Raw genomic sequence first — 14,927 nt, 5'->3', positions numbered from 1 at the left:
GGATGATAAGAGGCTTGGAAATTTGGTTCCAATAAAATTTTTAAGCTTTAATATTCATCTTTGCAAAGGGAAAGCCAGCCCAGTTAACCTACATTCTACTAGGAAATAAACTGGAATCTCTGGAATCTTTCTCCTGTTCTCCCTCCCCTGTAAAAAAGAAGAAAGAAAGGAGGAAAAAAAAAAAAAAAAGGTCAGGGAGACTTGTGCTGAGTGTGTCATATTGCAGGTAAGAGTGCAGTCAGAACAAAGGATGGCTAGGCATGCTTTTTTAACAATATCAAAGATTTTAATCTCTCAAAGAAAAGGACTCCTTGCAAATTTAATGAGTGGACTTTCTGAAAGGCTGGCTAACTTGATTTCAACTTTTAACTTTACTGTATGTTGCAGTCATATTAGTTCAGCAGCTTTAGTTTGGAAATAAAGTTGTTTGCCAAAAGCATTAAAAAAGAGCAGGCTGCTTCTTAGTTATGCAACTGGTAGAAAACTAAATGCTGCAGCAGTCAGACATGTTATTGCCAGCGATGGTTGTGTACATTTTCACAAGCTTCTTGGAAAAGAAACCCTTTATATACTTTCGAAGAATGGAAACTTAGAATAGAAAAGGACAGAATTGGTTCTCAAATTGGCCTAATTAGCACTTAAAATAGAACTTAATTTATTATCAAGGAACACTTTTTTTAATAGCAGAGGAGTAGGCATATGGAACAGCTTTTATCCCAGACTCCAGAACACAGGTACAGATCACATCACATCTAGAAAATTATCAGTCTGTCAATGCATGATGTATACATAGGTATTACAGTGAATTTTATTATTTTTAGTTTTTTGATAATTAAAATATTACAATGATAAGTTCCTGGTCTGTTTCTCAATCTCTGGAAGGCTGCCCCAAACCCGAGTATTTTCTGTAATGAAACACTGCAAGATTATCATCAACACTTTTCTTGTTTTTTCCCCACCACATAGCAGGCTACCCTCTTCTGCCAGCAAAATGTGGAGACACCTGATAAAGGTAAGTGTGTTTGAAGTTTATATTCAGACTTCTGCCATTATGCCTCAAAATTAATCCTCATGTACAACTAGCATCAGTCTTGTTTATGGGTGTTGGTTTTACAGGCAAATATTTCAAACTGTTAACAGCATGTACAATTACATAGCATAGAATCTGCAGATTGGTGTTAAAAATCTCTAAATTGCTGAAATCTTGCAAAATATATGAATGAGAATTCAGTAACTTTATCTCTTTGGAGTTTGGTTTACAGGTCATTAGACAGTTAAATATATGAATAGAGTCTGGGAAGTTCTGTTCAATTGAAATGAATTTGAAACTAATTGTTGTTGAGAGCTGTGATATTTTACAAGTTAACTCACACATATAAACAAATCCTTTCCTAGTTAAAGAATTGGTTTTTGTGAATCAGTATTTCAGCCTTGGAGTTCAGGCATCTCTCTCCTTTTATGCTTGTTTAAAAAAAAAAAAAAAAGTTTAAAATGTTCTCATGAAACTACTCAGGCTGATAAAGTCCACTGAAATTTTGTGCTATTGAGGTTCACCAAATGCAGTGAATCTTTTGGTAAAAGTATCGTTTATCACTGTTGTTCTCTAGAATGTCCTCAGAGTAGGAAATCATGGCTTTGCAAATCTACCAGAACAAAAAAATTGTTCTCAAACATATAATTACACTTAACTGGGCTTTGTTGCATAATGAAAACTCATACACTTACACTTCTTCTGTCTGTGGTGATGTTACAATAAAGCATTTAAATTCTCTAGATTAAGTGGGTTTGTATGATTTTGTTGAGGATATTGGATCTGATGGAAGTTGTTTGAAGTATCACATTATGTCCATGATTGGAATGTCACAGAAAACTTGCTGTTCAGTATTTGTCCAGAGCCATAATGAAATTAAATGCAGGTTGAAACTGACAAAACCATGAAGGGAAATTTCAAATAAGTATACTGTAATTAAGTATTACGTTATTGTACGTTCTATGCAGGGTATATTGGAATAGTATACAGTAAAGTGGAAATCTTTGGTCATGGGGTCAACCTTTTTCTTCCCCCCTCCCATAAAAAGTAGCTAGAATTTGTTAAAATGGACATGAAGTTGATAGAGTGGTTGTCTTCAGCTCTGCAGAATTACATAGAGCTTTTATTGTAGTGAAAATGCACTTCAGTTTTAGGCAGAATATGTACGATACTTCTGTTTCTTTGGGTGAATTTTTTCTTTTTATTCCCCCCTCTCCTGCCTCCCTCACCCCCAACGAAAACAAACAAACAAACAAAAAAACCCAAATCCAAAACCAACAACAAAAACCAAACAACCCACAACCAACTAAACAATACAACAAACTCAAAAACCCTAAATAGTCTGACATGTTCTGCCTGAATGAAGTTATTTTTCCTTGCAATTCATCTACCTATTTGCCTGGTTTTGAAGTTTGGTTTATTAGCATTGGACTAAGAAATCTGTTGTTACTTAATAACTTTAATATTTTCTTTAAAGCATCTACTAATCTTCCAATTCAAGGTAGAAAACCAACATTTAAAGATATCTTAAGCACTACTTTAGGGATTGGAGATTTCCTGTGCCATTATCTGTGTGCTCTGTTATGGAAATTAGCTACTACCTTCACGTTCAGTGTGTTAAATTCTTGCAATTTCTGCTGTAAATGGAAAAGTTCTGGGTTTGTACCTCTATTCCAATAAGCCAGCTTGTCTCTCCTTTCTTACTGAAAACTGAAATGGAAGTCATTATATTTTGAACCATTTTGAACAATTCTTTACAAGGTAGTATTTTCTTATAATTTTTTTTTCATTTACAGGGCTAGCAAGTTTTTTTATTTACTTATTACTGTGTTCTACTAAACAGCTTGCTCATAATTATAAAGAGCCAGATACAAAGTTTCCAAATACTGAATGAATGTTTGCACCCAAACCTGTAGTCAGTTTGATGAGGTGCTTGATTTCAATTTAAGCATCTGAGTAAAGTGCCAGAGTTTGAAAAATGACACTTCCCAAAAGCATTGACAGCATTTGATGGTAAACTGTCTTAAAAATGTGTCTTCTTACCTTAAGAATGTTACTCTTTCTAATCATTTTGGGAGGTTCATGCAGTACAATATTTTTTACCATGCAAATAGGGATTTTTGTGATAAATTCTGCTAATATGTGTTCGTTTACTACTGTTTTTCCCTTTTTCAATTACTCATTCCAGTGTGTATGCTGCTGTGCTCTTAGTTATTGATCTGTTTTTATTTGTCTTCTATTTTCTGTTACTATGCATGCTTTATTATTACTTCTGTAGTTGAATGTTTTACCTCATTAATCAAGTTACTTTTTTTTTTCTCTTTGGCTTGATTGTAGCATTAATCTTTGTTGTTTGAGTTCACAGTAGCATAAAATTCTTGATTTCAAATATGCTGCTTCCTTTTCTGATACTTTCTGCAGTGTTTGTAATAAGATCATATTATATTATTGTGTATTTTATTAGTATTTGCGTTTGTTCAAGGAATTAATTATATGCTAATTACAGACAATTATCTGCTACAATCATCTTCCATTTGTCATTAAAGAAATACCTTTTTATACTAACATCTCCTAAGATTTGCTTTAAACTTATCACTCTATCACCCAGTGTTTGCAGTTTCTCATAACTAGAAATGGCACTTTCTGCATGCAAGGTAAATGATAGCAGTTTGATTAACTTTGTTATTCTAACTGTTTCAGAAAGCTCTGAACAGTACTGTCTTTGGACTGTGTAGATCAAAAAGGATAAACTATGCTATTTGATGACATGATCTCAAGATTCTCCTTAGGTCTTCAAAAAGAAGTGGGAGCTTTAGTCATTTTGTTGACATGGATTTTGCTTTCCTTTAGCTGCACTGGAAGAGCTATCTTCCCTCTGACCCCAGTTTGCATACATAATCAACCGAAAGGTTTATGTATTGACTTTTAAATAGGATGTAGGGTTACCTTTTACTTGAAGGCTACAGAGATCTACTGACCCTATTGATTCTGAAAAAGTCTATTGCTAGTATTTATATTCATATTGAACAAAGAGCAACATTGAGTCTCAGGAAGGTGAAGATTTCTGCTCTGGTGACCCCATCATCATGCTGTCTGTGATACACACCTTTTGTAAGCCAACTTAAATCTAAGAAAAAACATGGATTGTATAGATTGCAGGTAATTTTTTCCATAGTATTAGGAAGAGGAAAAGGTCTTCTGTGCATTTCCTTATATTCCATTTCTCTCAGTTCTTGAAAATAGTTGCATGCTAATTTAGAGCTGCCTGCGTCTTATAAACTCTTTAGTTATCCAACATATCATTGTGTGTCATGAAATATTACAAGAACATTTAAATATAAATTGTGTATTTTTCTAATCAACATTCTCATTTTTCATACCCTACCTGTTTATTACCTCACCTTTTTATTTGGCAAACATTCTGAAATAATAGATCTTCATGTTTGAGCTGTTCTGTTCTACTCTTCTCAGCTCTTGTGAGCTATTCTCAAAACTACTTTTTGGGCCAAATTAAACATCTTCAATAACTGTTTATGTGAATCTCACAGATCAGAGGCAGAGAAAGTGACATTGAAACACAACTTGAAAGTTACTAAATGATTGCAAAATATATCTGCATGACATTTCTGTGTTTATATTTTGGTATGAATCTGACAGTAGTTCTGATCTTCCTACAAGAAAATTCATGTAATGTAGTTCAAATCTATTTATGTTTACAAGTAGTTGGACTGATTCATGTGACTGGCGTCACAGTGGAGTGCTATCTAAGTACTGGAGGCAAGGATAAGTCTTTACACCTTAAGCAACTTGGTGTATTTTTTATTTTCTATGCGTGGTCTAAAAATCTCTATACTGCCCCATCAGCTTTTCAGTGAATAGGAGTTTTGGATAAGGGATTGTATTTTTCTTTATATAAATGACTTTATGTTTCCAGAATTGATATATATGTTCACATAACATGCTTATATTAAAGGTTCTAGTGCACAGGTCAATATATGATAGAAATGTTGAATGGTTTGGGTTGGAAGGGATCTCAAAGATCATTTAGTTCCAACCCCCCTGCCATGAATACTGACATGGGCACTAGACCAGATTGCTCAAAGCCCAATCCAGTCTGACATTGAACAGTTCTGGGGGTGGGGTATCCACAACTTCTCTGTGTACCTTCTTCCATTGCCTCATTCCTCTCACAATGAAAAATTTCTTCCTTTTATCTAATCTAAATCTACCTTCCTTCAGTTTAAAGTCATTATCCCTTGTCGTATCACGACATGCCCTTGTAAACAGTCCCTCTCCAGTTTCTTATATGCCTCTTCAGGTATTGGAAGGCTGCAGTAAGATCTCCCTGGAGCCTTCTATTCTTCAGGCTGAACAACCCCAGCTTGCTCAGCCTGTCTTCCTAGGAGAGGTACTCCAGCCCCCTGATCATTTGCATGGTCCTCCCCTGGACTTGCCCCAACAGGTCCATGTCTGTCTTGTACTGGGGGCCCTAGAGCTGGATGCGGTACTCCAAGTGGGATCTCAAAAGAGCAGAGTAGAAGGGAAGAACCACCTCCCTTGACCTGCTGGTCACACGGGTTTTGATACAGCTCAGGATAAAGTTGGCTTTCTGGGCTGCAAGCACCCATCGCTGGCTCCTGTGGAGTTTCTAGGCTCCCCCAAATCTTTCTCCTTCGGGGTGCTCTCAGTCCATTGAGGCAGAATAATGAATCAATTGCAACTGTAAACAGAAAGTATCTATATAGATTTGTTTCAGTGATCTTTGAGTTTTGTAGGTTTGTGGGTTAGTTTTTATTTTTAAACTCTTAGATACCTGGAAAGTATCCTGGTAATTTAGGCTTGTTTTTCAATGTAAGAATGATAATACTTTTAATGTGCATAATGTCACTGTATTGACTCTGTGTGTCTTCCTGTCTCTGCAGAGAAATTACATGAGAATATCTGTTTTGATGCAAACCGACAGTCAGAAGCAGCTGATATTGAAATGAACAACCAGAAAGGGGATAAATCAAAGGAAGAAATCAAGTCAGAAAGGACTTCTGTTTCCAGGGAAACCTGGATTAGTTTTGAAGATTTCTCTGTTTGTTTCCAGTAAGGAACTGAGTTTTTGGGATTTATTCCATAAAATATACAGTATAACAATGGTAAAATGCTAATTGTGACACTATAAAAAAACCTGTGTCTTCTCAACAGATCTTATTTGTATAATTATCCTGCCTTTCAGGGTAGTCCCAAGGCTACTCTTCAGACCAGACTTACTGTCCTTGTTGGCAGAGAGTCTGTCAGAGCAGCCCCATGCTGTGTCTTGGATATGTTCTCCAAAGTACAGCAGAGAATACAACCACCAGCTTCATAAAGCATATGTCAGGCTGAAGGGTGGGTGGAAGATGTTAAGTCATGGAGTGTGGAGCTATTATGGTACTGATATACCTGATGTGGCAGCCACTGGACAGACCGAGTCTGCAAAAATATTGATGAAATCTTCTGTTGCCATCAGCACAGCTCAGCTTGGTCAACTAGGTGCTTTCTTTTGCTCTGTTTTCAATATAGTTCCAAGGCCGTTATATGTCTGGAAACATGAAAAAAGCTGGTGTAATTGTAGAGCAATATCTTTAGCTTCTGGCTGTCAGCTTTAAGAAGCCTAGTATTACACAGATCTTTTAGAGAATCTGACATTGCTCATAAGTAATTTCATCAGAAATTCACCCAGTTGTTTGTTGTGGTTTTTTTTAATTATGTGAATTTGTAATTAAGATTTCTTTGGGAAACTTTTATTGTAAAAAATTGATGTTTTCTTGAGCCTATAATAAACTTTCGTACCCCACTTGTTGTGACCTAAGTGCTGGACCAGGTGCTTAACTTTGTTGAACCTCATACAATTGGTCCTGCCCCATTAACCCAGCCTGCCCAGATCTTTCTGTAAAACCTTCCTACCCTCAAGCTGATCAATACTCCCACGCAACTTGGTGTTGTGCAAACTTACTGAGGATGCCCTTGATCCCCTTAAAGAAAAGCATCACAAAGTAATTTCCTTTTGAAGTCTTGCTTAAAATGTGATAGAGAGAACCTAAAATATGAACTTTTTTACTGGTTAGTCAAACATTAAAGTACTGTTACCTTTTGTAGATCATTCTAATGTTAATTAATGTATAGAGCCTTTGTCAGTCTTATTCCTGTCCCTAAATGTGTGAGAGTTTACTTATTTTCACAGTGAACTGATAAAGTAGCTGTTAAAGTATCTTGCTTGATCTTTGAAGAATTTATCACTCGGAAGAAATTATATACCTAAGACTTTCATTTTACCAGTCAGTTCTATTGAAAGCATTTCCTTGTTTGACATGCCTGTATCTCAGATACAGTGAAAACAAGATGAATGTTCAAAGTTCATATCAAATGAGAAATCAGGAAGATTTTAGTCATAGTAGGAATTGCTATGTCAGCAATGTATCCTGGTGAAGTTTCTCAGTAATCAAAACATTTATGTAAAATCACTGGTGATTCTATCCTCAAAGCTGAAGTCATTCTCTTGCCCTTGGTTAAATCAAGGTCAGAAAAATTGTTGTAAGGAGCTAAGTATCTTTTTGACGGTGTGCAAACACCACAGAATTAGAAAAGCATATTAATAAACTGTACAAAATAGATCATCATTACAGTGACACTTCATAGAGAGAATTATGACAGTAATTTTCAGGCAGGCATGGAAGTTTTAGAATAATATTAACTTTTTAAAATTTATAGATTCAAATTGGACAAATTAGTGGCCTGACCTCCAATGGAAAACTGTAGCAGTGCAGTAACGACAGAAATTAATGTCAGCTGCTTTTTTCTGGAGATTAATTCTATTCATCTTTTATGAAACTAAAAATGTGTAAACAGTTTTGAGAAAATGTGATTTATGAAAGTAAAAATAGTAACTTACACTATGAAATAGACATTTACTAGACATTTACCTGAAATATGTAACTTACACTAAGATTCTTTTCTATAATTATTTTTATTTTCTCACTAGGAACCTGTATGTTTTCCACAAGCCACATACATACCCTTATAACTATCAGAAGACTGGTTTTAAGGTATATGACTGTGTTGAGTTTTTATGTACTTTTTTTAATCTTTGTTAAAGTCTTATGTAATTACATATCCTAAGTTATATTGGTAGACTGCATAGAACTGCTATTACCAAAAAGATAAAAATACATTAAAATTACTATAATTAATTGAGTTGCTGTGAAATGTCATGAAGTATCACACTGTGTTTAAGACAAGGAATGCTGTTGCACAATAATGAAAAAAATGAGTATGTAAATTATGGAAGTTGGTTGTGAGACTATATATTACAGCGAATCAGATCTCTGTTCTCTCTTTGTCTTGATTTAAATCTACCTTACAACAATTCAGAGACTAAATTAATTTTAACGATGATTCAGCTGTAGATTCTGCCCTTCAGTTCTCCATCTACCTGTCACCTAACCCCCAAATTAGGAGGCTGTATAGTGTAGCCCTCCATTATCTCTTTGCATGCTAAGTCTTTTTGCAATTTACAAGATTCTGTTCAGGATTCAGAAATACATCTTAGTTACCCTGAAATTACAGTATTTCATTAAAGCTGCTGTTAGTTCATATCATCAGAAGGTTATTCAACGTGCTTGAATATCCTGTTCCAGCTCTGGTTATGTACTGTAACTGAAGTGTAATGGTAGAGTACTGAAATGTAAACTCCAGGCATGAACTTTATGTAAAACCCTTTACTGAGTAAGTTAACTACATGGATTATGCTACATAATTATGGTATAGCTGAATTTTCACACCTCTTGTAATCACATCACAAGTAATTTTCCCAGTTGCTGGCAATATACCTTCACAAGCCATAATCAGCATCAAGTCTATGTTAGCCTGTGTGCTATTGTGCTGGAAAACTAACTTTTTGCTGAAATACATTCTATTTTTTTACATTGATAAAGGTGAGGTGTTTAAATTATTTGGTAAATTCTGTATCAGACTTATAAACACTCTTGTGTTCTGAAGACAGTAGTAGTGGCATTCCAGGATCAAATACAAAAACTGTAGTGATATAACTGGAGAATGTTGGAAGACACGCATTAAAACAGTTCTGTAGCAAAGAAACTCATTCACCTTCAGATCCCCTTCAGATCATTCTATAGTTTTCTAATATTGTCACAGGAATTATGTATTAAAGTTGAGAGTGAAAAGTGATGCTTCTGTATTTTTTTTTTTGTAGAAAAAAAAAGGTGAAGCAGAATTAGTTATGTTACAAATTAAAAGTGCTTATTCCTGTCAATCTTACTGTAACCATTTAGTATCAGACAATTAGATATATTATCATTCAAGAAATCTTTTTTGTTTATCTTTTAACTGAACATGATGGTTTACACATGTAGCTCTGGGTTTAAACAACATGCCTGAAGTTTGGAAGTAGTGACGGGTACTTACTTCCCGTAACACATCTAGGGTCACAACATGTGAAAGCTTAGTCATACTACGTGTAAGCCCAGGCACACAACATTCAATGAAAATGAAAGATGAACAAATGTCCATTTTTCTATGCAGTTTACTGCTGACCGAGTCTCCTATTATTTACTTGTGGACAGCCTGAAGCCCATTGAAATCCTGGTTAGCTTTTCTGCATTAGTACACTGGGATGATACTGGAGGTAAAGCTAACACTGAAAAGCTTGTGTTAATGTTGTGGTTTCCTATGCTTGAACATGTCTGTGCTGTTGCATTGTCTGTGGTGTATTTTGACACAGTTTGAGAGTTTAATACTAAATAGTCAAATTGATTCTGGGGAGTACAGTAATATTCAAGCAATACTGCCTTATTATTTGATGGTATTATTTGATGATATTATTGATGATGGAAGTTTTCTTGAAAGCAGTCCTCCCTATACTATTTATTATGATTTCCTGCAAGCTTTTCATTGATATGTTTCTGGTATGGATTTCCTTGTTTCTTGTGGTTTCTTTTTCTACAAATTCCATTCTTGCAAGGTATTTTATGCCTGAGCTGGTCAAAATGCAGTACAATCAGCAAGATGATAAAAGTTTATTTTTGTCTAGTAAATATTACAAATAATCCATATTCTGTACCATCTATGCAATTTAAATGACTAGCTCTTTTCTCCCAAATTATCAAACCTAAATTAAGACAGTGACTGCGAAGTTGCTACAGATACTGCACAAGTCTATCTGTCTTCATTTTACTGTTATTTCTCTCTCTGTCTGTTGGTGTTTTGATTTGGTTTGGTGTTAGGTTTGGTTTTGATTATTTTATTTTCTTAATCTAGGTTCTAAACAAGCACGTTCTGGTATTTCAAAGGGTGTCCTGATGGTTGAACGCTTCTCTTGGAAATGTGTGACTCCTGGAGAACTTCTGTTAGGGATGCACACATCTGCAACCAAAGCTACTGTGTTAAATCTTCCTGTTGGGTACGTGAGGCTTCATTTCTGTCCTAAGGCTTGAGAAGATCATTTATTTTACATAGTAATTACAGGTTTATTTCCTAAAATAGAAACTTTTGGAGTATCAGACTGATTAATAGCTAGGATTTGGTAAAAGTAAAAAATTGCTATGAATCTAAAATAATTGCCAAAACTGTTATAAATGTTTCGAATTCTCTACTCTCATTTAAGAGCTTTTAGCAAAAAAGTCACACTGAGTTGCTAAAAACCTAGAATACAAATTCCTACTTAGAAGTGTTTTCTAACTAGAATGATTTAAAGGTGTTTCCTGTAATACCAACAAAAATTAAAGAATTAGGATTTTTAGTGGAACTGTAAAAGCATGATGAAGCCAGAGGAGGTTTTATAGCTTTTCTTGAAACGGGATATATGATGTATTATAGGAGAAATTCTGAGGTTATTCATGAGATCTTGCATTTCTGTCTTCACATTCACATACTGCTTAATATGATTTATTTCTCTTTGACTGACACTCCAGTTATTCAGTGTAGATCATTGACTGATTGTTTAAATAAAGAAATAGATAAAAGACAAGAGCCTTTGATAATTTTCAGTTTCTGAAAATGCTTCTAGTGAAACAAAGAAGACAGCATCTTCAAATCTTGCCTTAAGCATGAAGTTGATGACTAATTCATTGAGACTGTCTACTTCTCAAAAAAATAATCACCAGTTTAATCTCAAAGAGATGAGACAAAACATATTTTTTAAAAAAATCAGGTAAAATTTCAAATAAGTAGGCAAAGAAAGAAAATCCAACAATAGTAGTAGCAAATTAATATTGAATCAAAGTTATTTAATAGTGCGCTCTCTGTGTTTTCATTCAGACTAAAAATGGAAAAGTTGCAATGCGTTTATAGGTTAGTTCAGCCACCACATATATTTTCTTAGTGTAGTTTCCAAAAGTTGCCTATCTCTGGCCTGTCGAGAAGCCAAAATCTTTGCTATTTCTGCACCTGCACATTTTAAAACTACCAGAGGTACAGGCAGCTCAAATAGATAAGCTTCTCACCTTTGACTCTCTCTACTCCAGCAAAGCCAGCAGGCTTTCAGGAAGATTTATTTACAGCAGGTGTGGGAGACAAATAGGCTATTGACCACTTCCCCATTTTATTCCAAATGAGAAATGGTTTGCTAAGCTAGGAAGGCACTTTCTTCCATCTCTCTATAGGTGGCCAGGAGCATTTCAAATTTTACTTGCAGGAATATACAATTGAAAAATGCAAATGTGCATGTGAGGGTAACTTTCCATTTTTGCTGTCACTGCTGAATCTTAAGTTGACACTTAGAGCTTTGCCAGGATGAACTTCTCTGGCTAAATGCCATTATGACAATAAGACCGTGAAGCTTCACCCTTTGGTACTGACAAAGCTCTTTGAGCATTTCAGTGGGACTGGAGGATATTTTTGAGTGGAGGGGAGCATGAATCCCCTGTGGTGTATAACTATAGTTAGGAATAATTTCTTTTTTGTTTAGAAGCCATTGTAGAATATAAGGTAAACAAGAGTGAGATGAGTGCATCCCGATAAGCCATACTGGGTTTCTGTTGTTTGCCACCTTAGGAGGTTACAATTGGCCAACAGTTGCTCCATAAATGGTTGCTCTGCAGCGTTCATCTGGCATGGCAATTTTTTTCTGGGTTTTTCAATGCAAACATGGCAATTATCATCTAAGTCATGCATGACCAGAATACTCAGCTCTAAGCTTTCTACAGCACATGTATTTTCAAGTGTAGCTAACTATAATCCTGACTAAAAACCCTTAAACACTTTTGGTTTGTATCCATCTGAAAGAGCAAAACTACCTGTTTTGCTGAAGAAAATACAAATAAAACCTAAAGAAGAAAATAAAAATAAAATAATAGTGACTTCTCAGCTTTCATCTACTGCTTATGCTTGGGGGTTCTTGAGAAACAAGAAGTTACAAATGCAGGATTTGAAGAGCCAGGACATCAAGGAAAGGATTTCATTTTTACCAAATGTATGAAAGGAAAAGCTTAAGAATTGCTGTGATTATTATTGTCATTATTTATTTATTTTTAAAATTAAAAAGGTGCTGTTTGGATTTATCTTTTTTTCTTGACTGTAGGCGACATGTCCTGCTCTTCACAGTAAGGTCTGCCATAGGGCACCACATTCATCTGTGTAGCATGGTGCCATGTGTCTTTGGAGAAGAGGATACTGTGATGCCAGGTCTTGAAAAGGTATGTGTAACCAGAATTAGTCAATCATTGTTTACGGTGTTTATGACTACTGGTTTTAAAGTACTGTTGGATCTTCACTTAGAGTTGTTATTATATTTGATAGTACAATATTAATTTCAATACAAAATGGATGAATGCATAAAATAAACGTGTTTTACAGCACAGCAGGCACTGAGATGGATATGGCAACAATTGTCATATAAATACATAAACAAGCATTGGGTAGTATTGTGATTTACATTGAACAGCAGCATAAAATGGAAAATTAAAAATGCTCTTGTTGAAATACATATGTCAGAAGTAGTGTATAAGCTGTCTTTTTGAAGCATGTGATAAAAGTGTCAAAAAATACATGTCCAGATGTTAATTAATATTCAAAAATATTCACCTAGTACAATAAGCTGTCACATCAGTAAAGTTTGTTGTGTCCCATGAGATCAGATATTACTCACTGTGTCCCAGAGCAGCTTTTATATCTAAAATGAACAGTTGATACAAACAACTTTTCATAGCAGAGATAAGAGGCCCAGGGGAGTAATTACTACAGCTTTTGTTCTTTGTTGCCTACAATCCAGACAGATATCACTGTCATCCATATTTTCAAGATTTCTTTGGCAAGCAGTAGGGCAAATATGTGTCATGGGCACTGAGGGGAGGGAATGTAGCTGCTAGAGCACAGTTGTGCAAAAGTGTTTTGAAAGGTGAGTATAACAGCAAATTTACCTACCAGTGTAGATTCAGGTCCTAAGAATAGGACATTGAAACAGCTTGTTCAAATTTATTACATTTATTGTAGCAAAATTGTTTAAATGTAAGAAATTGGCCCTTTAAAAATGTCTTGTAGCTGTACTATCCCTTTGTCTTCAGATTCTGGATGAAAAGCTATTTTTCATGAAAATAAAGTAAGGTTATATCCTAAGATCTTCTCTGCAGCTCTTTGTGAAGACAGCAATTTCTCTGCAGCATGTCATTTGCAGGATAGTGTCCACATTCTTGCATGGAAATCTTGATGAGAAGTAATGATGCTTTAGGCAGTGTGTATTTAGGCGTTGTTTTCAATGGGATACAAATACTCATCTGTTCTTTTGTAATAGAAGAGATGCTGACCATTTCAGCTGGCAAGAGTCTTATTATCACTGCAGTAGAAAGTCTCTATGTACATCCTATTTTTCATTAAAAGTCCTAGGACTAATTATACAGGAAAAATAAAATCTTTAACAGATATATGTTATGGTGCCTATTACAGTGTTGTAACGTTTTTACTTCAATAGCTAAAACCAGCGAGTGCTTTGCTTTTGATTACCAGACACCTAATTCATTTTACAGCATATAAAATCAATAACAATTGCTTGACTTAGGAAAAGCTTTGTATTTTATCACCAAAAAAAAAAAAAAAATGCTTGTATGCTTTCACAGCCTAGAAAGAAAACAAACCAAAATCTTAAAACAATCTTCCTAACAATGGCTGGTTTTATTCTCTCTCTCTCCAGGAGAGCTCCCGGTTTATACAACAGGCTACAGCTATTCTGAAAGCTGTTGGAAATGTGATAAATAATTTCAGCAATAAGTCTGAACTTTCTAAAGCCTTGAAGGAGTTGGAACTAACCCACTGTCCTCCTGGCCTCCACGGTACTGGAATGACTGAAGAACACTTCAAGGTGAACAAATATTTTTTATGAACACATATCTAAAGGCTACAGAAGCCTGGTAGCAGCTTAACTTCATCATTATTCTCTTTAAACCAATGGGTATGCCTTTAAAATGGACCTCCTGAGTGCTCCAAAGGTGGCATTTGTTATTAAGTATAAGCCCAAATGACATGACATGAAACTGTGTACAATAATAGTCGTCTTTTAATATGAACAGATTTGAAATATGCACACAGTAGCACATTCTAAATTTGAGACTTTGTCAGCTTCACAGTTTTTGAAACAATAATGAGAAGCAATACAAGTCAGCTTTTTAAAATCGATCATTGTTTGAATGCTTTCTCTCTTTTTACTTTTAGGTTTTCAATAGTGCATTTTGGTGTTTGATCAAGCATGTATTGGGCAAGAAGGTACCTTACAGCTACAAATTTGCCTTCAGGTCCTTCACTTTGGATTTTAATGACACTGAGGTTTCTGAGGATGACACTGTATGTTCAGGTACTGTGTTGGTATTGCTAATCACTTCAAACGTATCTGCACATTCTTATTTTAAAGGTAAACCAACTCTTT

General features: G+C 35.1%; 1 protein-coding gene across 1 annotated transcript in view; it reads left to right on the top strand.

The window, feature by feature from the left end:
* ADGB (androglobin) overlaps positions 1–14,927 on the top strand; it is a gene marked incomplete at both ends in the record, with an annotated part of 103,665 nt that overhangs the window by 52,257 nt on the left and 36,481 nt on the right. Inside the window, 8 exon segments of the mRNA XM_084261049.1 lie at positions 967–1,012; positions 5,953–6,121; positions 8,040–8,103; positions 9,599–9,701; positions 10,334–10,475; positions 12,594–12,708; positions 14,199–14,366; positions 14,717–14,855. Of these exon segments, the coding sequence (XP_084117175.1) occupies positions 967–1,012; positions 5,953–6,121; positions 8,040–8,103; positions 9,599–9,701; positions 10,334–10,475; positions 12,594–12,708; positions 14,199–14,366; positions 14,717–14,855 (946 nt within the window).

Source organism: Gallinula chloropus (assembly GCF_964237585.1).
Source record: "Gallinula chloropus genome assembly, chromosome: 3".
NCBI classification, from domain to species: Eukaryota; Metazoa; Chordata; class Aves; order Gruiformes; family Rallidae; genus Gallinula; species Gallinula chloropus.
This window is presented reverse-complemented; position numbering and strand designations above follow the sequence as displayed.